At 42.4% G+C, this 22,778-nt stretch overlaps 1 protein-coding gene across 3 annotated transcripts in view; it reads left to right on the forward strand.

Moving 5' to 3' along the window:
* The first annotated feature begins 7,566 nt into the window (after positions 1 to 7,566).
* Positions 7,567 to 22,778, forward strand: part of NMI (N-myc and STAT interactor) — a 30,242-nt gene continuing 15,030 nt past the window's right edge. For all 3 annotated transcript variants that reach the window (XM_078376682.1, XM_072983393.2, XM_072983398.2), the window contains exons 1-2: positions 7,567 to 7,677; positions 19,318 to 19,413. In XM_078376682.1, coding sequence (XP_078232808.1) covers positions 7,582 to 7,677; positions 19,318 to 19,413 — 192 coding nt within the window. In that variant the 5' untranslated portion in view covers positions 7,567 to 7,581. The remainder of the gene's footprint in view (positions 7,678 to 19,317; positions 19,414 to 22,778) is intronic.

Here is a 22,778-nt window from a genome sequence, read left to right on the forward strand (position 1 = left end):
AATGACTAAACAACAACAATGCTGCAGAACTGGAGAAACAGAGCACTTCCTCAAGACTTCAGCCTTGCCACTCTAGAAGTCTGTCTTCCCTATATATGGCTGCAAATGAGCTATCAAAGTCAGTGAAAGACACGCTTGGTTTCTGCGATGTCTTCTGTTTCCACAGAGAGTGAAGAGCCCAGAAGGACTTACAAGGTGCAAATATGGTTCTTCATAAAGACTGCAACACCCATACCAGCTGAATGCCTCTCTTCAGATTAGCAGATTTATCCACCTAAAAGTTCTTCCATCTTGTCTGGGTTACGTTTCTGCTTGTTTGCCTGTATCTGTCTCAAACTGCCTCTAAGTAGGAGTTTAACTCCTCCTTTAAAGGAGCCTTCATGAACCTACAAGGCATAAAACAGAGGTAGTGCTGCATGTCATGTGTGATGGCCAAGACACTCCAAGCAAATGCTACCTGGTTTTACCTCCATTAGATCATTGTGTAAATTTCTGATCCCATGACACACAGCCATGATAGAATCATTTGTCTGACCAGCGGTATATCTGTGGTTTATTCCCCCTCTCTGGGAGGATTGTATTATTTATTCCAATTATGTAACTGAGAATTCCTTGCCACTACTGCATGTGTGAATGTCAATCTGACGTGTTTCCCCCACCCCGGCTGCTGTAGGGCTGCCGCTGCTCTGAAAGGGATGCCCCATGCTGCAAAATGGGGAAGTGCCCCCACATGATGCCACTTGGCAGCTCAAAACTCTCCAAACTGGGACATGGTCTGGGCACCTGCCCCATCTCATCACAGTTTGGCCAGTGAAGGAGGCCTGAGAAAAGCTCCTGTAGTGCGGGTCCCGTCACTGTGCCTCCCGCCTATGGTCCCCACTGGGCAAAACAGGAAAGGAAGAGCTGCTAAGACCACGGTACCTCCTGAAAGAAGTGTGCCTGCCTCATGGGGCTTGGAGTAGGGAGGGGGGCAGTGGGAATGCCCAGCCTTTGCTGGCAGGGGGAGGGACACATGAGTTAGGGGCTTTATATTTTACTTTATCAAGCTGTTTTAGACTGCTAATTTCTGGATTCCTGACCATTCCGCCTAGAGTGGTCTTTTAGGCCAGATGGGCGGGGGTATAAATCAAATAAATAAATAAATTCCTCACACTCACTAGTGTATGCAGGATTTCAATCTTTTTTTTTTTCAAATTAAGTAAGTGGCTGTGGTGCCCCCAGGAAACAAGGCAGAAAATAAATCAGCTTGATGGATCCATAATGTTTCAAATAGGAAGAAATGAACTGGTTATATTCAAATAAACGGGAATGTTCGCCCTGGTACATATAACACATGAGCGTGATTCAGTACAACAGAAGTATGGAATGTATTGTTAGAACTGGGGAACATTTCCCTGTTGTAATCAGGCCTCAGTGGAAATCCCTGGATGACTTCTCCCAGGAGGTATTAAATCAGTGGTCCCCAACCTTGGGCCTCCAGATGTGCTTGGACTTCATCTCCCAAAAATCCTGGCCAGCAGAAGTGGTGGTGAAGGCTTCTGGGAGCTGTAGTCCAAGAACATCTGGAGGCCCAAGGTTGGGGACCACTGTATTAAATGATATAGGAGACAAGACAGTATGCTGTAGTATCCTAAAGACATAGGTGAAGGGTAAAGCAGAAATCCCCAGCATTCTGAGGCGCATGGTAGAATCTGACCTATGGGCATAGCACGCTCACCAAACCTGACCCGAGTGATCCAGAAGAATATGATGATGATCATATTCTGAAAGATGCTGAGAAGTCCAGGAGAACCAGCAACATCACACTCCCAAATAAATGAAGGACATGCAACTGTAAAACTTTCTCTATTAGCTACTGTCATAATTTCTGACTTTGTTTATAATTAGACACGGGGATGAATAAAAAATGATTTGTGATACTCGTAAGAAATCGTTGATGCATCAAATATTTGTCACTTTGTATTCATGAATTCTGAGACCCTGACAAATATGAAGGAATGAATTTACATGTTTGTTTGTTTGTTTGTTTGTGTGTTCCCATAGGCAGAGCAGGAAGGCTAGGCTGCCAGGATGGGAGCTTCTGTTTTGGCAGCCTGGACTTCCTTCTCTGCCTATGCACCCACCAATCAGCTGTTCAGCGGGCCCATAGGCAGAGAGGCTGTCAGAATAGAAGCCGTTGCTGCCATCTGCAATAACAGGAGTAGTGGCGGCACCACAGAGACAATGGCCGTGGTGGTAGTGGCGGCAGGATGACGCAGCAGGATGAGGTAGGGAGGTGATGGGGGTAGTGGGAAGGGAGCGGGGGCTCAGATTTTTTTATTTTAGACAGCCATGGGCTCTTTAAAAAAAACCCCAGGCACTGTTAATTGGTAAAACATTAGTAAATTCGTGGTTCATCGACCATTTTGGCAGTTTGTCCCCAGCTCTATTTATAATACAGCAGGACAATTTATTGAGCTATATTCCATTAAATTGAAAAACTTTAGATTCACACCAGGAATACCAGGGAAAGGCAGTTGAAAAGAGATCTTTTATAGATAGGTTGCTCAGACAAGATGGTGCTCATGATATAACCACCACTTTTGGGGAGAGCCTTACATTAATTACTGTGTTGGAACTGGATAGGTGTCAGTGGTGGACTACAATTCCAGATTTCTATGACACTGGAATAGACACATGGCATTTATGTAAGCGAAGCTATCATTCCCTATTACAGGTACCTGACTGAGAGCCAATAACATGTTTATAGAATCTTGAGAACGGGAAGGGATCTTAAAGGGCATCTAACTGTGCTTTTGCACTTGTGATTACAAGTGAAGCATTCGCCTTTAATTCTTATGGACATTTGCTGCACCGAAGTTGCATTATAAAAAGTATCAATTAGAGATGGGGGCTTCAGTTGATACAGAAACAAAGACCGTGGGAACAGGTGGCTGACTTGATGAACACCCACTGTCAGAACCTGCCGGACCACTTACCACATGGCGCGTGTGGTTGGCATCATCTTCTGTGCCCTGATCACAGCACTAGCTTGGCTGCCACAACCCCGCCTCCCTGCTCGCCCAGCCACTCCAGCAAGGGGGCAGGAAGTTGAGTCTCTCGGCTCAGCCACAGTGGCTGGGTGAGCAGGGAGGTGGGGTTGTGGCAGCCGAACTACGACTGCGATTGGGGTGCAGAAGATGATGCTGACCTCGCATGTCGTGCGGCAAATGGTCTGGTGGGGTCTGAGGGTTGGGTGTTCATTGAGTTGGCCAACTTTTCCAGCGGGCTTCATATTTGTATACGAATATGAAGCCCTCATCTCTCGTACCAATTGTCTGTCATTTTGGAGCTTCAGAAGTACTATCTAGATTATGTCTAACTAACATATGTTGAGAACATGCTCCTACCTGCAATTTTATGGTATCCTGAAGCTTAAGTGAACAATCCATCCATCCATCCATCCACAAAAAGAATGTCTTCAAAATAATGGATAGATATTTGAGATGACTTGACTCTCTTGAGGTAGATTGGTCACTTCTCCATATTCTGTCCTGTCTTGCTGGTAACTCCTCACACTTATTCCCATTCTGCCCCTTACCATGTGACCGATCCCAGATAACCGTATACAGTACTAGATAGATGACAAGGATTCCTCGTCGTACATGCCTTCGGACACTTCTAGGATAAAATGGCTCAGAATAGCATTTTGAATTTTTTAAAAAATTCAAACACATTAAGCTACAACTACGGCAAACTACGTACCAGGGCTTCCCTCTAACACAACAAACCATTTCCTGAAAAACTCTGTACAAACAGAGAAACTGGTAAATAAACTTTATCCCGAGCAAAGTCTGTGAGTGAAAAACCAGTCAAACTTTAAACAACTAGAAATAAAGCAGATGTTACCCTTTCTGCCTCAAAATTGGCATGGATCATTGTTAAGCCTACCTCTCATACACTGCCAAGGCCAAGATCAGATATACTGAGCTATGTTCTGTGCATAAGCCATGGTTACAATGGCAGAACATGATCCGTCTGATCTAACCTTCACACAGGGCCACAGCCATGGACCTTGTAATTGGAACAAACAGAATGGTTGAAATACAGCAGAACCGGGCTCAAGCTGTGGACATTTATTGGAGTCTAGTACGTGAAAACATGTAGACACCAAACTTGCTCCCAAACTGTTCCCAAACTCTTCTTATTCTTATCACCCAGGAGGCTTGCAATAAAACTTGTTAAAACAAGAGAGTTCCAAAATAAACATGGATCACAAAGGCACCAATGCCAAAGGTTTCTTGTTGACAGCAAAGTTCTCAGATGAAAAGCAATTGAAGCAAGAGGCAAACAAGCTAGAAAATGGTTGTAGTGTGTTACTATTGCATGTTATTTAGATACATATCTTCTGAATTTTGCTTCCCCAAAAGTCAGTTCTCTTTAAAGAGATGGAAAGGCTGCCATCATGTTGCTTAGCGCACTGGTTCTTAACCTTGGGTTACTCAGGAGTTTTGGACTGCAACTCCCAGAAGCCTTCACCACCAACTGTGCTGGCTGGGGTTTCTGGGAGTTGCAGTTCAAAAACATCCAAGTAACAAAGGTTAAGAACCACTGGCTTAGCACAGTAGGTTACAGTAGAGTAGGTCCATTGAATCAGTGGGAATTTGGTGAATCAACTTCTCCTTAAGTTCCATTGATTCAAACAAGCCCATTCTACTTGAGACTTACTTTAATATAGTTAAGTTGCTACTAGAGTAGGCCCACTTGAATCAGTGGAACCTATGGAAGAGTTGACTAACAAAATCTGGTGCAATATACTATTACACTAAGCAACAAGGTTTCAGCCAAAGTTTTTCATGATGTCCTTCATAATGTATGGGCAGACACCATGTAGAATCTTCTTCGATTATTATTATTAGTTTTATTTGCATGCCGCATTTCTCCCAACAAGGGACCCGAAGCGGCTCACAAAACTCATACAATTAAAAACACAATAAGTTAAATGCTAAAAATAAATTAAACAATATATGATTTAAAATAAAATTAAAAGATTAAAACATGAAAACATGGAAAAGATTAAAATTATTTGCCAAAATGGGGTTGAGGGCTTCACATGCTTCCAAATGAAATATCAAGAGAAATACTGTACTTGCTTGTGCATAAATTTACTTCCAGTGAAACATTCCTCTCTATTTTGTGCTGATGTAGAGAAATGTGTCTACCAGATCAGGGGTCCCCAACTCCCGGTATGCAGCCCGGGGCCAGTCCTTGGGCTTCCTGGAACTGGGCCACGGAGATGGATCTCCGCCCCGCCGCACTCATGCACGGTGGGCGTGTTGCGCTTACGGAGGGGCGTGTTGTGCTCACGGAGGGCGTGCTGTGCTCGTAGGTGGGCATGTCACACTCATGGATGGGCGTGCTGCACTTGTGGAGGGGTGTATCGTGCTCGTGCGCATGTGCTAGTACAGTGGTCCTCAACCTTTTCTGGACCACGGACTGGTTGGGGGTGTGGGCTCCGTGTGTGGAGCCCGCACCCCCCAACCAGTCTGGGCTCCCAAAAAGGTTGGGGACCGCTGTACTAGATAGTGGCTGAAATCTAGTTGCACAGTGTCAGATGTGCTTCAGTGATGATCTCATGAGTAGTGGGAAATTGCTGCTGGTTAAAAGTGTCCTTTGGCAGTTTCAGGGTGCACATGATTTTACTGCATTGTGTATAAGTGGCATGCCCCAAATTGCCTTTAATCAGCAGTATCTGCCTCAAATGATGAGATAACTCCTGTTGCACATGTGGAACTGTGCAACAGGATTTCAGCCACTGGGTTGGAATCTAGACTTCACTGTCTCCAGATAAAAGGACTTCTTCCACCCACAGAAAGTTTTTGATTCAGTAGGGCAGTCCCACTGAGACAAAGGGAACTTTGCCAGGGATGGGGACTCAAGTTGTGGGACTTGCTGCCATGTCAGACTTAAGTAGCACTAGCGACTTGACTTGGACTCGACTTGGGCTTTTTTCCTCAATGTCTTGGACTTGACTTGTGACTTGGAACCCACCCACCCCTCCTTTTGTTGTGGAGGAAAAGATTGTTTTTAATAGGGACTTGGACTTGGGACTCAGAACTTGGTAACAAAGATGACTTGGGACTCAGACTGATCAACATCCCTAACATTTGCTGATTGCTCCTCTGCTGCAGGCCCTAGTAGACAACACTGTTCTAGAGGAATAATGCATAACAATACACCATAGAGTCTGGGTTCTGCAAAGATCACCTCCTCTCCTTCTTCTGCCAGTGCAAACACCTCCTGAGCGGAAGTGTCCAGAGGGGTTAATCTCAGTGGCAGTAAGAGAGCTTGGCTCCAACCATTAAAGACCACACCTCTTCCTGCTTGCTGTAGGATTCTGCATTAACGCTGGGCTTTGCAAGTGCTCTCCACTTTGATTTGGTCTTATAAATTGCAATGGATTTGCGTCAAGTTGGTTTGTAGTTCCGTACAATTCAATTTGTATCCATATACTCTCCAGTACTTCTCTGTGCTTCTATTTGTCCTAGCAGAATTCTGTGAAAAAACATGAAAAGGGGGGGGAATAAAGGGCACTGGCCTCATATGAGGAATGAAATTCAATGCCATAAATCATTGCTTAATGTCCAGGCAAAACTCCCCCCCATTTCCTTTCTTCCACCACCACCCTCCCAGGAGCCATGCAATTTACTCCTTTCCCAGCTCTGGCTCTTCCATGAATTCATCCTGTATTATCTGGCCAGCTGTCAGCCATCTCAAGATCTTTTGAAACTAAAGCTGCTGTTATGGATTTTATTTTCCAAAGCATTGAAGCAAAAATGGGCACTTCTGAGAATCCTCACTGGGTTAGGTGGCTGTTTTGGGCTTCCTCACTACAAGTCAGATCAGAAACAGACAAGTATGTCAGCCTCACTTTGTTGTATGAATAACTGCTGATTGCAAAGCACTGCCCTAATTAACCATGTCTCCTTACCGTTAATGGAATCCCCTCCCAACTGGTGGATGTAGAGGGATCGATGTGTAGAGCATGAACAAGTTTCTGTTTATTAACAAGGGGATCTCTTTAAGGAGGAAGGAAAAGGTATTTAAACCTTTTTAAAGCAGCCCATAATGTTGGCTTCCTTGCTTACTATCTGCTGCTTTGTTGAACAGAGCAGCAGAGATGGAGGAGTAAACTAGAGGTAATCTTAGAGGAAGGAGGAGGAAGTAAGAAGGCCAAGAGCAGCAATCTATACATAACACTCTGTGAAACAACACTTGAATTATCTATTAGCACTGTGAGGATTCAAAGAACCAGCTTATTTACACAAAGGTATGTCCCAATATTAAATACATTTGTCGCCCATGTGAGCACTAGTTATCAGCTTAGAATTCTTTGAATAACAGGTTTTAAAAAAAGCCAAGTGGGGGAAAATCCAGCAAAGTAGAAGTGGGTGGGTAAAATCCAATTTGTCCTTTCTTATTCATTAGCATCACCACACCCATGTCATTTCCACATAACTTACATCTTAACCACAAACTGCTTGTTATATTTGGGGGAAGTATGGTTGTCATGGAGATGCTGAAGGTGGAGATCAGAAAGTCATGGTGAGTTATAGGCTTCCTGACTTCCCTGTCCTCTGTAATACCACAAGGAGCTCTTTTGTTCTGCTGCCTCTGTTTGGTAGAACTTACTCCTTGGTAAGTATGTGCTGGGATACCCTTCAAAAGCCAAATAAGATGTGACACTTGTTATGCAATTTCTGTGTACACAGGTAGTATTTTGTAACAAAGAGCCAGAATGAGGAGGGCCAAATCCAGCCCATGCACAACACACCTGCACTCTGGTGTGGTGGGATTTACCTCACCCTCCAATATTATGCACAGGGGAAGGAAAATCTCATTGGTGCCAGGTGGAACTTCTATATATAATTATATATATAAGATAGTGTGAAGGTTCAGTATTCCTCCCTCCCTTTTGCTCAAATAAACCAGGAGTCTGTTTTAACTCAAAATCCAAACTGGTGTTTATTTCTTTTTGCAAAGGAAGAACTTCTTTAAACAACGCATGTCTTAACTTCTCTTGTGACGCCAAAGGGGTGCGCAAGGGTAACTTACAGTTCTGAGTCAAACAGGTTTAAAGATTTAATGTCCCAGGGTCTGGCTAGAAAAGGGTCATAATCCGGCACTTCAGTTTCTGTCCCTTCGTCTCTCAATAATGGGGAGGTCTCGCCATCCTCGTCCCATCGCCATACCGGGTCTCCCTCGCTCACAAGTTGTCCCCACGATCCCGGAGGTACATCATCCTCCGCGCCTCCTTGGCTCGCCATGCCCACCGTTCCTTTGCTTCCCTTGCCACTGCTTCCTTCTCTTCTCTCAGTCGCCTCCTCCACTCTCTCACCTTGGACTCACTCCAGTAAGACAGGCGTTGTGGAAGTCCTCTCCTTCAGCGATAGTCTGCCTCCTCTCTGGATACCTTTATCCTTTCCCATTTCCCGGTCCACGGGTCTTCCACCCAGATGAGTTCCCAGCCACCCGGGATGTTATCATCCTCCCTATTTATAACCCCCATTCCCGCCTCTGCCATGGACCTCCCCCTTTCTTCCTTTCCCGCCAATTCTTCTTTGGTCTGGGTGGCTATAGTTAGACCCCGCAGGCTTGTCTCCAGCTCCTGGGTGTCAGTTCCCTGGTGTATTCTTTTGGGGAGCATTGGCGGTGGAGTAGTCTGTACCTCTCTGGAGGTTCTACTGGAGAATGGCACTCTGATGAGAGCCTCTATGCTCTCGTCTCGTTTATCACAGATAGTCAGTAGGGAAGGGCAGGATTGAGACTAGGATGTGAGAAGGGATGTTTGCCCCTACTGCCTTTTGGCGTGCAGTGAAGCTCCACCTAATATATATATAGTATTACATAGCAAAACACGTGACATTGCCATATCTAGTTCGGCCCAAAAGGGAGTAACTTTCAACTGCCTGAGGATGCAGTCATACTGGCCATTTGATCAATTCATTTCCGACTCTATTTACATCACTGTAAAGTCACGTACTATATAACACCACTACTTGTGTCCACATTTGTTGGGAGACTACACTTGGAGAGTTAGGCTTTGTCCTGTGCATGACCAGCTGCTCTCATGCTGGCTGCCTTATTTTTTAATTATTTTTCCAAGGAGGGTATCAATAATCTGATATGATGATGGAAATTTCTCCCTTACGCCTAGGATCACAGCTACAGACTCTTCGCTACCTCTTGAAAAACTTGTTAAATCAACAGGAACATTCACATATGCAAAACGAATTGGGTTTAAACCAATTTAGGGATCCAGGTATGGCCAGTGTGACCGCAGCCCCCATTTTCTGCTCCTGACCTTTTTCTGACTCCTCAGTTAGCTGAAAGCCTTCAAAAGTAGATGTCCACTCACAACTCCAAGTAAGCAAAGTGAAGGGGGGAAGCACTGAATGATTCATACTCCTTAGACAGCAAAGTTCCATTCATATCTTCCCTGTCTAGCCCAGCCACTGAGTCAAGGCTGCTGTTTCCAACACCTTAGTGTCTACACTACTACCAATGGCATAGTGGAGTCAAAGGTCACAGGACTGGAGTGCTGGGAATTTTTGATTAGTCAGGTGAGTGATCATCTGCCAACCCTACTGGCTGTTCTCTCTAGTTCAGCTGTAATCCTCAGAACTGTTGTTATTATATACTGTCAAGAACATCTCGGCAGTAAGAGATGTTCAGAAGTGGAAGGGTAGTGGGCTCACCTTCACCGGAGGTATTTAAATGGAGGTTATTTATGTATTTATTTATTTTATTTAAAATATTTTACCCCAACTTTCTTCTTAAAAGGACCCAGACTGACTAGCTAGCTGTCAGAGATGCTTTAGGAGTGGATTTCCTAATGTGCTAGAGAACTGGATTTGGTGACCCAGGTGACCCCTTCCAGCTATACAAGTTCTATGATTCCGTGTGGTGTCAGTGAGTCCTAGGATGAGCTGGCAATGGGTGGAGATGGGTGCCCCCTCACATACAAAAATCAGAATTTCCCATCCTCCAGTCTGCTCACCCTGAAATGTATCCCCATGCGTGTATGCGTTTGTGTTTGTGTTTGTTTGTGTTTGTGTGTTGTGTGTGTGTGTGTGTGTGTGTGTGTGTGTGTGTGTGTGTGAGAGAGAGAGAGAGAGAGAGAGAGAAAGAGCATCCATTGTTTTTAAGAGATTTGTCTAGATACCGCCAAAATAGTGATTCTCTTGCAATTATGTTTTGAAATGCTGCTGTGAACTCTAAAGCCCTGTGGCAGTGGTTAAACTGCAGCACTGAAGTCAAACTTCTGCTCATGACCTGGGTTTGCTCTCAGGTAGCCAGCTCGAGGTTGTCTCAAGCCTTCTAATCTTCTGAGGTTGGTAAAATGAATACCCAGCTTGCTGGGGAGCAAAGTGTTCCTTGTATAATTATATTGTAAAATGCCCAAAGAGAGTTCTAGCACTATGGGGCAGTATTTAATTTAATTTAATTTAATTTAATTTAATTTAATTTAATTTAATTTAATTTAATTATTTATTTATTTATCTATCTATCTATCTATCACTTTTCTTCTAAAAAGAACCCAAGGCGGCTTACATCATTACAAAGACAATATTTAAAAGCTAAAAACAGTAGATGTACAAATATTTTAAATGAATTAAACAAGTATTTTATTAAAAACGGTAATAAAATCACTACTAAAACATATTTAAAACAACAGAGCACAGTGGTCCATTTCAAAACTCCTCTCAGGCCACCAGTTATTAAGGGAAAGTCTGCTTGAAGAGAAAAGTCAAAACAACAATGACAACAGTGACAAGGACAACAAAGCAGAACTGGAGCACCATTGGATTTCTGGATGCTTCCTGAGTCTACTTCCCATCAACTTCATCTAGTGTAGTTAGTGGTGAGACATGATACAAGTGGTAGTTCATCAACATCTGAAAGATTACAGGTTACCTATGACTGACCATGGAATTACAGAATAATACAACTGGTAGAATGGGACGTGGTGGTGCTGCGGGCTAAACCGCAGAAGTCTGTGCTGCAGGGTCAGAAGACCAGCAGTCGTAAGATCGAATCCACGCGACGGAGTGAGCGCCCGTCGCTTGTCCCAGCTTCCGCCAACCTAGCAATTTGAAAGCATGCAAATGCAAGTAGATAAATAGGGACCACTTCGGTGGGAAGGTAACAGCGTTCCGTGTCTAAGTCACACTGGCCATGTGACCACGGAAGATTGTCTTCGGACAAACGCTGGCTCTATGGCTTGGAAACGGGGATGAGCACCGCCCCCTAGAGTCGAACATGACTGGACAAAAAAACTTTACAACTGGTAGAGTCAGAAGGGACCCCAAACTTCATCTATTAGTCCAACTCACTGCACACACAAGAAATCGACAGCTAAAGCATCTTTGACAAATGGCCAGCTGGATCTCTGCTTAAAAACCTCTACTGAAGAAGAGTAATCTATTCTAGTGTTGAAGAGTAATTACTGTCAGGATATTTTTCCTAATGGCTAGATGGAATCTCCTATTTTGTGATATCTTAAAGGCTAGAATAATTCATCACAAGTGTGAACTCTATATCACTTCTTCAGAACATATATCTGAAGAAATGGGGTGAAGTCTGTGAATATTTATGCCACAAAAAGATTTTTTCTCTGTTTTCTGCAACTTGGATAACCTCCTGGATACTTCCGCAGCATTTCCCATAACCAAGCTTGTTAATTCTTACAAAAATAAAATGAAATTAAATGGAAGCAAGAGAGATTCTTTTCAAGAAATGCATGCAAGTTTTTAATTAATGTGGTGTTCTTTCCTAAGTGCTCACAGATGGACTGTTTAATGCTCTGTTCCAGAAGCTTTTCTGGTATGAATATCATGCTGTCCAGTCCATTGCCCAGATTCTCTCCCTACTCCCACTGAAAATGGACACAACATTTACCCACCTCGAGCCTTCTGGGACCACATATTTCCTCCAAATATCCTCACAATTTATAGACAAGAGGAGGAGCAGAGGAATGAATACATGCTATGCACTTCTCTTAAGCTACCAACATGAATTTGACCCAACTCCGGGAGGCAGTGGAACAGAGGAGGGCCTGGCGTGTTCTGGTCCATGGGGTCACGAAGAGTCGGACAAGACTAAACGACTAAACAACAATAACACTTCTCTTAAAAATCACTTATAAGGCAGACCAAATAGGGTCATTTGAAGACTGTATGACATTTGGATGCAAGGATCACACCAAAAGTCATACAAAACTTTCTGGAGCCTGATCCCACTACTAAAAATATTTTTTTAATATTAGCATATTTTGCATTGATTTAAATTTGGGTGTTTACATGAGGTATGTACACACATTGAGTAATGTGACAGGGGAGTGAGTCTTTCTATTCATCTACCAGAGGTCTCTTTATTTTAAGGTGGATGTGAAATTATTCATTGAAATCATTTCCACTTATATGAACACCTTAGTCTGTGATTTTTTTAAAAAAAACTCCTGCTATCTGATACAGCGCTATACCAGATAGCAATTATTAAAAAAAAAAAAAATGAAAACTACACAATCTGCTTTAGAAGCCCTGATCAGTTGACTAATATCTTTTCATCAAGCAGCATCCAGACAGTTCATTTTTCATTTTCAAGGGGTGGAGAGAGACTTGGGTGGGTCTCTTCATGTTTTTGTCTGAACTAAAAGGGAATAACCAGATTCAAAATCCTTACAATGACTCATTGGCTACTAGAGGAACAGAATGTTGGACTAGATACGCCTTTGATCTGATCCTACATTTATCTTCTTGCATTCTTAGACACCTGTAAGGGAAGACTTGCCTCAATTCACTGGCTGGAGGTCGGAAAATAGGACACAGAGTGAATCTTCATAATAAAACTGTAAAACTTTATTACTTTCAAAAGTAGGAGAGACATCAATGAACACACACAGAGAGTATATATATAAAGAAACTCCCACTGAAAAATAAGCAGTTTTTTTTAAATACTTCTAAGTGATAATTCCAAAGTACAGACTGAGCAGAAAGCAGGAATCCAAAAACAATGAATGAAAGCTACAATACAAAGGACAACTTTCTTTGCTCAGGAAATATTTTATCTATAATGCCTCTGTTTGACCTGACCTAACAAGAAAACTGTCTGTATTCACTTTCATGCCCAACTATGGCAACATTTCCATATTCCACATTCTCTCTCTTCCCCCTCATAGCTTTCTGTAAAAGTGGGGTGATAATCACTTGCTTCTCAGGATTTTGAGAACCATGAAACACTTATGAACAAATAAGCCTGTGCAGTGAATTCAGTGTCCTCAAATATGCATTCTCATGTAATCTACAGAAGACCATTCAGACATAACAAGCGGGCATAGACGGGCATAGAGAACTCCAACATTTGAAGAAGCGTGAACAGTCTGTAAGAGAGAGAAACTTTGATGGGAGGGTAGGTAGGGAAGCCCAGACATTTCAGTGAGGAGTATGTCTCCACAGTTGTCTTAGAATATTGACTGCTAGGGGAAAGGCTAGACAAGAATGGAAGTGGAAAGGAGTATCCCTAAAGAACACTGATGTTTGACTGCAATCTGGTGGCTGTTCACTTTTAAAGGTCTTCTACAAAAACCATTCATTGTTCAAATACACTCAGTAGTCAGTCCAAGTTACCACACACAGGGCAGGCGTGAGGGGGCGAGGGGAGCCAGATGGGCCATGCAATGTTTGGGAATACAAACAAACGCATTTAGTAGTGAACTCTTGACTTTTGCAGACCACATGTAAATCTGGAAGCCATCACACATCGAATTATTTCCTCTCATCCTTCATACTGACAACAGAACAGTCCTATTTGCTTGTTGGCAAGTAGTCTTATGTTAGCATTGCAGCTATCCATCCAACAACACAAAGATGATCTAGAATCTTAATCATTTATAATTTATTTGAGATATTTTAAGCCTCTGGGAGCAGCTAGTGTAATTAATAAAAATAAACCCTGCTCCTGGGTTTACAATATTAAAAATGAAATACGAAAGGAAAAAAGGAATAGACGAAAGGGGGGAAAATTCAGCAAGTGAATCTTAAAGTGAAATAGTGGGAGTTTTACCACTTTTCCACCTGGTTTAGAGAGATGGAAGATTCAGAGTCCAATCAGTCATCATAATGATGTGCTCCTTAATGGTGTATGTCCATGAAATTCTGAGCTGAAGTGATTGCTTTCCATGCTGCAAAGATGTCAGCAAGATCTGTAGTTAGCAAGGTATACAGATTGTTTCTCTAACTGGTTGTTGTGGGTTTTTCGGGCTCTTTGGTTGTGTTCTGGAGGTTGTTCTTCCTAACGTTTCGCCAGTCTCTGTGGCCAGCATCTTCAGAGGACAGCACTCCTCTGAAGATGCCGGCCACAGAGACTGGCGAAACGTTAGGAAGAACAACCTCCAGAACACGGCCAAAGAACCCGAAAAACCACAACAACCATTAGATCCCGGACACGAAAGCCTTTGTGAATACATTGTTTCTCTAACTTTTTGAAATATTGCAATGTCCCTGATAGACTGTGTTGAGGTAGCAGTGGCTGTGTGGCCGGTCATAGACGTGGTAGGCATGCCCTTTCACTCCATTGTGGCTGGCCTTTGCCTTGGCATTTTAATTTCCAGTTCAAAGGGTAGGTGTGGGCAGTGGTGGGATTCAAATAAATTAACAACCGGTTCTATGTCCTAATGATTGATTGATAAATAAATAAATAAATAAATAAATAAATAAATAAATAAATAAATAAATGAATGAATGAATGAATGAATGAATGAATGAATGAATGAATGAATGAATGAATGAATGAATGAATGCCCAGGACAGTGGGATCTGATGAGGGTTTCTTCCATAGTGGTCTCCCTACTGCCTATTATCACAACTACCTCTCACATGATTAAGACATCTGGATAACTGTACTGTATCTCTTTGGGCATACCACTGCTGTTACCCTCACCATGGGCTTGTGCCAAAAACGCACACACAAACACACACACACCTCACAGTGAGTGCTTATGACCAAGTTTGACAGAGAACTGACACATCTTTCCTTTACCTCCAATTTCGCCCTATAGCTCACCAGTAAAAATTGCTTCCCTCCCCTTTCCTGCTCCTGAAATGACTGATAGCTCAGTTTGTTGTTAACTGGAGGCCAGCTTTGCACACCTGCAGAAGTTGTTGCTGACAAATCCATTAAAGCTGTTAATCAAATTTCTATTCCAAAGAACTCGACCTCTCCATTTCTCCCCATATCAAAAATCAAGGAACTGTCATACCCTAGTGATGAACCCTGTCACATCTGCTCTGTGGATCTCTGTACTTCTACTGCAACACACAAAGAAATTTGACCAGAAATTTAAAACTTCAGAAGATTCCTGGTGAAAAGAATGTGAACAACTGCTCTTCCAGGTGTAGGGATTTACTTTTATTTTATTTATTTATTTATTTATTTATTTATTCAATTTCTACCCCGCCCCTCTAGACAACGTCTACTCGGGGCGGCTTACAAACATTACCTTACAAAATATCTACAGGGCCCTTTGGCATTACTGAGCATGCGCGCGCACACACACACACACACACAAAATAACTCTTTTTGAAAACCAGAATTAGAATTCTAGCCGCTTTGGGAAGAAGAAGGAGGTGGACTTTGCAACTTACAGACTTTGCGGCAAAAATTGAGACCAGGGGCAACAGACGTTGCTCACCCCTGCTGTACATAGATATTATATTTAAATTATTCAAGAGAATTATGCTTCTCATAAGTTTCCTTAAACTGCTGTTGTGCTACACAAAACTTTAATTTGCTAAAACCCAGTCTGTGTCTAAAATATAGAAAATTAGACACATTTTTCTCCCCATATCTGCACACATGGGAAAATAGTAAAACCGCATAAGAACCTAAGAGGAGCCCTGCTGGATTAGGCCAAGGGCCCATCTCAGTCCAGCATCCTGGATCTCTCAGTGGCCCCATCAGATGCCTCTGGGAGCAAAGAGACAACTAGACGCCTGTCTCCTGATCCCCCTTCCCTGCATCTGGAATTTGAAGGGACCTTCCTTTTAAGCCTGGAGACCTCAGCAACCACTGCCTCAGGGTCAAGCCTGTAGTTATGCAGAGTGTGACAACTACCTCATGTCATGAAATGGCAGGAAATTATTAGTAACTTAGGGTTACTTGTTGTATTTTTACTGACAGGATTGGGGAGAGGTGCTTGCAGGATTTTCTGCTTCACACTACTTCACGAATTGTCTTTGGGTGGCCCTGAATGATTTCACATACCTTCATCAGTACATTATTATCTACTACAGCACTATCTAGTTATGGAAATATACAGATTGAACAAGGAACAAGACAGGGATGTAAAAACATGTTGACTCAGCAGTAGGCTGCCAGACACTTCCTCCCCCCGCCCCCCACCCCCCAATTCACCAACAATGTGGTTGTCGAAGTTCCTCTGGCTTTTGTTCTCTTAACTGCAGTTTAACATTATCAATGACTTGTTTCCATAAATGTTTACTGGAAGCTACCTCTAGACTGCTCCTATTTCATGCCCCAAAGCTACCACATTTGTAACGAAATTGTAGGCTGGTAGTATTAATGATGACAGTGAAGTAGAATTCTCTCCAGAGAAATTTTTCAAGAGAAATCAAATTTTTCACAGAGACAAAATAGGACATGCTTATATGCTTGCAAATAATAACATCCTGCCTTTCACAACAACCCTTAACATTAAGTAATGCAATTCAGAGAGGGACAGACTGGGACTCCAGAGTCCTGCATTCGAATTCCCATTCAGGCGTGGAAACTCACTGAGGGCGTGGAACTGGTAAAACGTAAAGCCACTCCTTAGATATCTCAAATATCTTTAAATATCTCACTTGCCTTGAAAGGCCCATTAGGGTCATCTTGAATGGCACATAACACACATGTAAAGCAAAGATGAACTTGAGAATAACTCTCAAATTCTCTGACCCCTTCTGAAGAAAAAGTTCTTACCACAAAGCAACAGTAACAAAGCTTTTTCTGTAGCACAAGCAAGAGAGGGCTGCCACCCTGGGATTTGGAACTGGTCTCTGAACAACGTCACAATCATTTAATCCCTCCCCATTCCAGGTTCTGCAGAAAAGCTGGAGGCAACAGGAAAAGAGGAAAACCAAATGTGAGATGGATTGACACCATCAGAGAACCCACAGGGTTGAGTTTGCAGTAGCTGTGCAGGGCTGTTGAGGACAGCACAAAGGGGCAATGTTGATAGCATGTAACAACAACAGAAGCTTAAAACAGCTTGCTGACACACAGAGGACTGTCCCAATTAACAAAATTATGATCATCTTTGCAGACACCCTTGGCCTGATCAGATCGTATGGCAGATACTCTGGACTGCCAAAAAAGATGAGTAAGTGGGTTCTCGATCCAATTAAGCCTAAATTATCTCCAGAGGCAAAAAGAAAAAAACACACAAACAAACAAACCTGAGGCTGTCCTACTTCGGGCACATCATGAGAAGGCAGGCATAGATTGAAAAAGACCATAATATTTGGAAAGGTGGAAGGCAGCAGGAAAAGAGGAAGGCTAAATGCAAGATAGACCTACTCCCTAAGGAAACCACAAGCTTGAGTTTGCAACAGATGGGCAGGGCTGTTGAGGCCAGGCCATGTTGGAGATTGCTCATTCCTGGGGTCACCCTAAGTAGAAACCACAGGCTTTGTATGGATTCCCTGCATCTAACTGCCAATTCCAAAAAAGTTGAAAGGTTATTCCCTTAATTGGTTGTTGTGAGTTTTTCGGGCTCTTTGGCCATGTTCTGAAGGTTGCTCTTCCCGAAAAACCCACAACAACCATCAGATCCCGGCCATGAAAGCCTTTGCAAATAAATGCCCTTACCAGCTTTTAAATTTTTTAATCATCATCATAATAAAATATAATACCATCCCCTCCTCCTGACCAAGCCTGGTTCCCCATTAGTTTTTCCATAGATCCTAAATACCAGATTTCTGCATACCAATGAAAAAATTGGCATGTTATGCCCTCCCTCCCTGAAAATCTAAACATAGTGGCCTATATCATAAATGTTCATTTTCCCTTGAAAGGACATCACTGGAGGGAGGCAAATTAACTTCATGTTAAAAAGCATTAACTCATGGTGGCAAAATGTGGTTATGTTTCTTGGGGCACCTGATGAACACAATTAAACTTAAGCATGTGTTAATCACAAATACAGGAATAGTCTGGCATATTAGGACTCTGGAGACCAGGGTTCAAATCCTCACTCAGCCATGGAAATTCACTAGGAGTGGAAATTGTAAAATCACTCTTTAAAAACATATACTTTCTTTGAAAACCTAGTTGCTGTAAGTTAATTTTGCATAACTAATTAATCACCAACAGGCTTCTGACCTTTTTTCTCCAAAGTTCAGGTATTTATTTATTTCAAAAAATAGAAGTATCAAATTTTCTAAACTCAAACACAATAACAATTACATAAATGCTAAAAGGTCCTAAAGGGAATCCTGTTGAAATAATTTTCAAATATATTTTACATGATAAAATATCATTTCATTTTCCTCCTTCCATTTCTCAAGACTGCATGGCAAACAGCTAAGGCAGGGAAATATTTAATAAAAAGCGGCTTTTTGCTCAGACATAGTCTGCTTTATGTATTATACTTACCTACTTACTTGAATAATCTTAAAAATGAAAGCTTGTGAAAGCCAGTTTGAACAGTCCACTGAAGATGCTGGTCACAGAGACAAATGCAGCATGCATGCTTGAATTAACATGCTCTGTGTGCCCTTTCCTCCTCCTCTTCCTCTCAGTCCCTCCAGCCCCCACCCCCACCCCCAGCCTGAAGGTCTGGATAGTTTCCCTTTGATATGTTGATCTGCTCTGCTTTAACCCTGGCCTGGTGGTAAATCTTACTAGTGTTAAAAAGCTGATAGCTGTCTTCCTGTTTTTGAGTGAACGATCAATGTGTGCCATTTGTCTCCACAAATTGTCAGAGCAACAGCCTTAGTTACGTTTAACTTGGGAAAAAAACACATAGCCCCCCTCCCCCCCCCCCGCTCCTCGCTGGTCACCTGGCCTTTAGGAAACGGTTCGGCGAACTATTATCAGATTTAGGAAACGGTTCCATGGAACCGGTGCGAACCTGCTGGATCCCACCTCTGGGTGTGGGTGAGAGACAGCTTGGAAGCAGGCAGTTTGGATTCTGAAATGCACGGAGACTTAGCAAGAAAGGTGATTGTGACCAGGGGCACCAGTCTTCTGCCTAGCTCAACCTATCCTCCTTCCCAGGATGAAGACTCAAGACAGGACCAGCACATCACTGCTGCACCAGGAAGAAAATGGGAGGACAATGTGACTCCACCACTGACCCTGCTGTTGGAGAAGGTATCATGGCGCCTAGAAGTCATGTCAACCTGGTGTGCCTGCCAGCTTTCTTGTTGTCCATCAACCTGGTAGTGACAGAAGGGGCTGAAGAGATTAATGGGAGGAGCATGTGGGAAGAGGAAGGGAATTTAAAGGGTGAAACTGGGTATGGTGGGAAAGTGGAAGATGACAGAGGGAATATGGAGGGAGGAAAGGAGGACAGAAAAGCAAAAGGAGGAGGAAGAGCTGAGCAGGTATAGCAGTATAAAAAGTGAGTCAGGAGGGTGCAGGTAGAGGCAAGGAGCTGGAGTGTTTGTATATGGGCAGACAAGTGAATGGTGGCAGAGTAGAAGTAGAATACCCTCTCACCAACTGACTGCCAGGGCCTGTCAGCCCTCCACCCACTGAGGAGACTGCCATGGGTGCTTGGGGGATTTTTGATCCGATATTGGACCAGAATCAGTCAAGATGGTGAAGAATCAGAGTACAGTAGAGGGAGACAGAAAAATTGTAACGTAAGGCCATGAAAAAGATATTGGTACCCAAGAGCTAAAGCTACAATTGGGAAGCCCAACTCTAATAGAAGACACGTGGGTGCGTCCTCCATAAAGCAACATCAGGACTGAGAAAGGTCCCTCTTGACCCCTAGCTGGACTAGGTAGGGCATGAACGGGACTTCCCACCAAATTCCTCAGCTGCCAGGACAAGTGGATGTAAATTGGACTTACCAGGTGGTGGTAATAAAGCCTAGCTGGCCTGTGGACAATTGATGTTACAAGTCATGTACATAGACGAGGGGGTTAGCTTTGCCCTCTCAAGGAGCAACACTAGAACAGTGATCAAAAGAAAGCAAGCTTCAGTGGACTTTATCAGGGTGAAGACAGCTCCTTTCCAGCATAGCTCCGGGGGCTTCTGTTTTTTGTTTTGTTTTGTTACAATTCAGTGCACCACTAATTATCTCACTGCATAACCTGTGCAGATGGTTAGCTTGCGGCGTTAATTGTGGAGACGAGCCTGTGACATATTAGGTGGGCTATGACATTAAAAGGGAGGACAGATAAACCCCCTCCGTTAATTTCATCTTTTAAAAAAATGTTCCCTAATTCATAAAGTAAAATTCTAATACTACATTAGGTTGATGCTTTGTTGTTTGGATATGCTACTTGTTTTTTTTTAAAAAAATCTCCCTCCCTCAAAGGGATGCAGCTGGCTGAATCATGGCTGTGGGAAAAGATGGAGAAGAGGGCTATGTTGACCCCATGAGCTCCATCTCCACAAGGCAGCACAACCTCAGTAGATCCCTGACTGAGGACAGAGGTGAGAAAAGGGGGTTTACCTCCCTTCCATTTTCCCAACCTTCATCACAGCATACTCCCCTCGCATTGTCGCTGTTGATGCTGCCTCATTTGTGAATAAAGTGGGTAAACTTTACACATGAGTAAACCATTGAACTGAAGACCTGTGTGGAACATTCTTATAGGAGAATAAACATCCCTAGTGTGAATGGAAGGATTGCTCGAGTAAAATATAAAATAGGTCACACTGAAGATAAGCTTTTAAGCATGAACCAGACCACTCCAAATTCCCCTGTCTATACAGGCCCTTAATTTCAGTTGGATTTTTCCAGGACTACATTTTAAAAAGAAATCAGGACTATATAATGATTTTAACTGCCACTGTCAGCCCAATCAGTTATAGCATTATTTTTATTCTGTGTCCTAATCCTCTAGTTTGGGCGTTGCCCACCACATGTGGTTCAAATATCTTGTCATTCACAAATTCTTGATAGAGAAGTCAATTTTCTAAAATCCCATTACAGTTTTTCCCCAGATTGAATCACACATTACCTAACAGACTGCTTTCATAATAAACATTAGCCACAATTTGTGTGTCCAGGTCATGTAATATAGTGACTGAAAAACTCATTTTGGAGAAGTAACTACAGTATAAAAATACACTTTGACAAGGTTAATGTTGCCATGGTAAATAGTTTCTGGAACATACAGACTGATAATGCTTTTTTAAAGTTTGATGTTCGTAGTGTAGCTTTTAAAAATTAATAGTTCAAATGAAACTACAGAATTTTATTATACAGGAACAAATCTTGGAACTAACTCATTGCAAATAACACGTTAGCTGCAATTACATCTAATTTTCAACAACTGTTGCTGAAAAAATCATACTTTTGAAACAAATGTTGAATATATGGAACATCTAGTGTGTATCATGAAAACAATCATTTTTGTAAAGTATTGATGGTAGTGGGGAACTGGCATGCCAAATCTGAACATGCTGAGGATTGTTAATTTTTTTTTTTTAAAGGTTTTGAATAAATGTCCACTAAATTTTACTTTGCCAGTTCTTCCTGCGGCACTTATTTTTATGAAGCGCTCATGGGGTTCTGTGCCAGTACCAGCAGAAATGAGATATCTTGACTCTAATAAGACAGAGCCTGTTGGGAATAACTATACAATATACGCTTTGCTATTTTTAAGGGAAAAATGGGGCTGGGGAAGTGTATTGTGTTGTAGTACAGAATGAGGGAATTATGTAGCATTTTTTAAAACTGCACTTGCAAAAAAGGACGAAAAAAGAGAGAGCAGGAACAATCACTATGCCAGGAAAATGTTTTATGAAATTTGTATTGGATGTGTCAGGGTAAGCATAGCCTGCTATTAAATTAATCTTCCTATAAACCTGGCTTCATGATGAAATTATAACTTCAACCAAATTATTTGGTCCTTCCCAATAACCAAACCTTTCTGATGAATAGCCAAATGGGCAGTGGCCAAACTGGCCTTCTTTCATAGATCTGGTATAACGATAGAAAGCTCTTCCTGTAAACAGTAACATTACAAGATTTAATATATTATGCTTTGAAATGAGGGATTAGCATGACCTAAATTTATATTTTCGTTCTTATAACACCAACATCTTATTCTGCATGAGCCTGAGTTCTCAGGGGGGCTAAAAGAGAGAGAGCGAGCGCATAAGTCAGTCAGTATATGGTTTCATTAGCAGCCTATAAGGCAGAATAAACAAAAAATGTAGGGAGATCAGCCCAGTTTCACTGTCCTCTTCCCAGCTGCACACAAGATCTAGCTCTTTCAGTATCAAAAGTCACTTTAGAATCAACTTTAATGCAGAAAAGTTATCTTTACTTAGCATCTACGTATATTTATAGTCAGAAGAGGGAAAAGGGAAGGTGAATGGCGTCTCGATGCATGGAGACAGCCCCCATATCTGTTTCTTATGATTAGAGAAAGAAGAGAATGCAGCCAACAAGACAATAGAAGCAAACAAACATTTTGGGGCTGGCCCCAAAATGCCGGAGGGAAAGTTTTATGAATCTGTTAGTGGCAAAGAACAATCACTCAAGGCTTTGT

The sequence above is a fragment of the Pogona vitticeps genome, chromosome 1 (assembly GCF_051106095.1).
Source record: "Pogona vitticeps strain Pit_001003342236 chromosome 1, PviZW2.1, whole genome shotgun sequence".
NCBI classification, from domain to species: domain Eukaryota; kingdom Metazoa; phylum Chordata; class Lepidosauria; order Squamata; family Agamidae; genus Pogona; species Pogona vitticeps.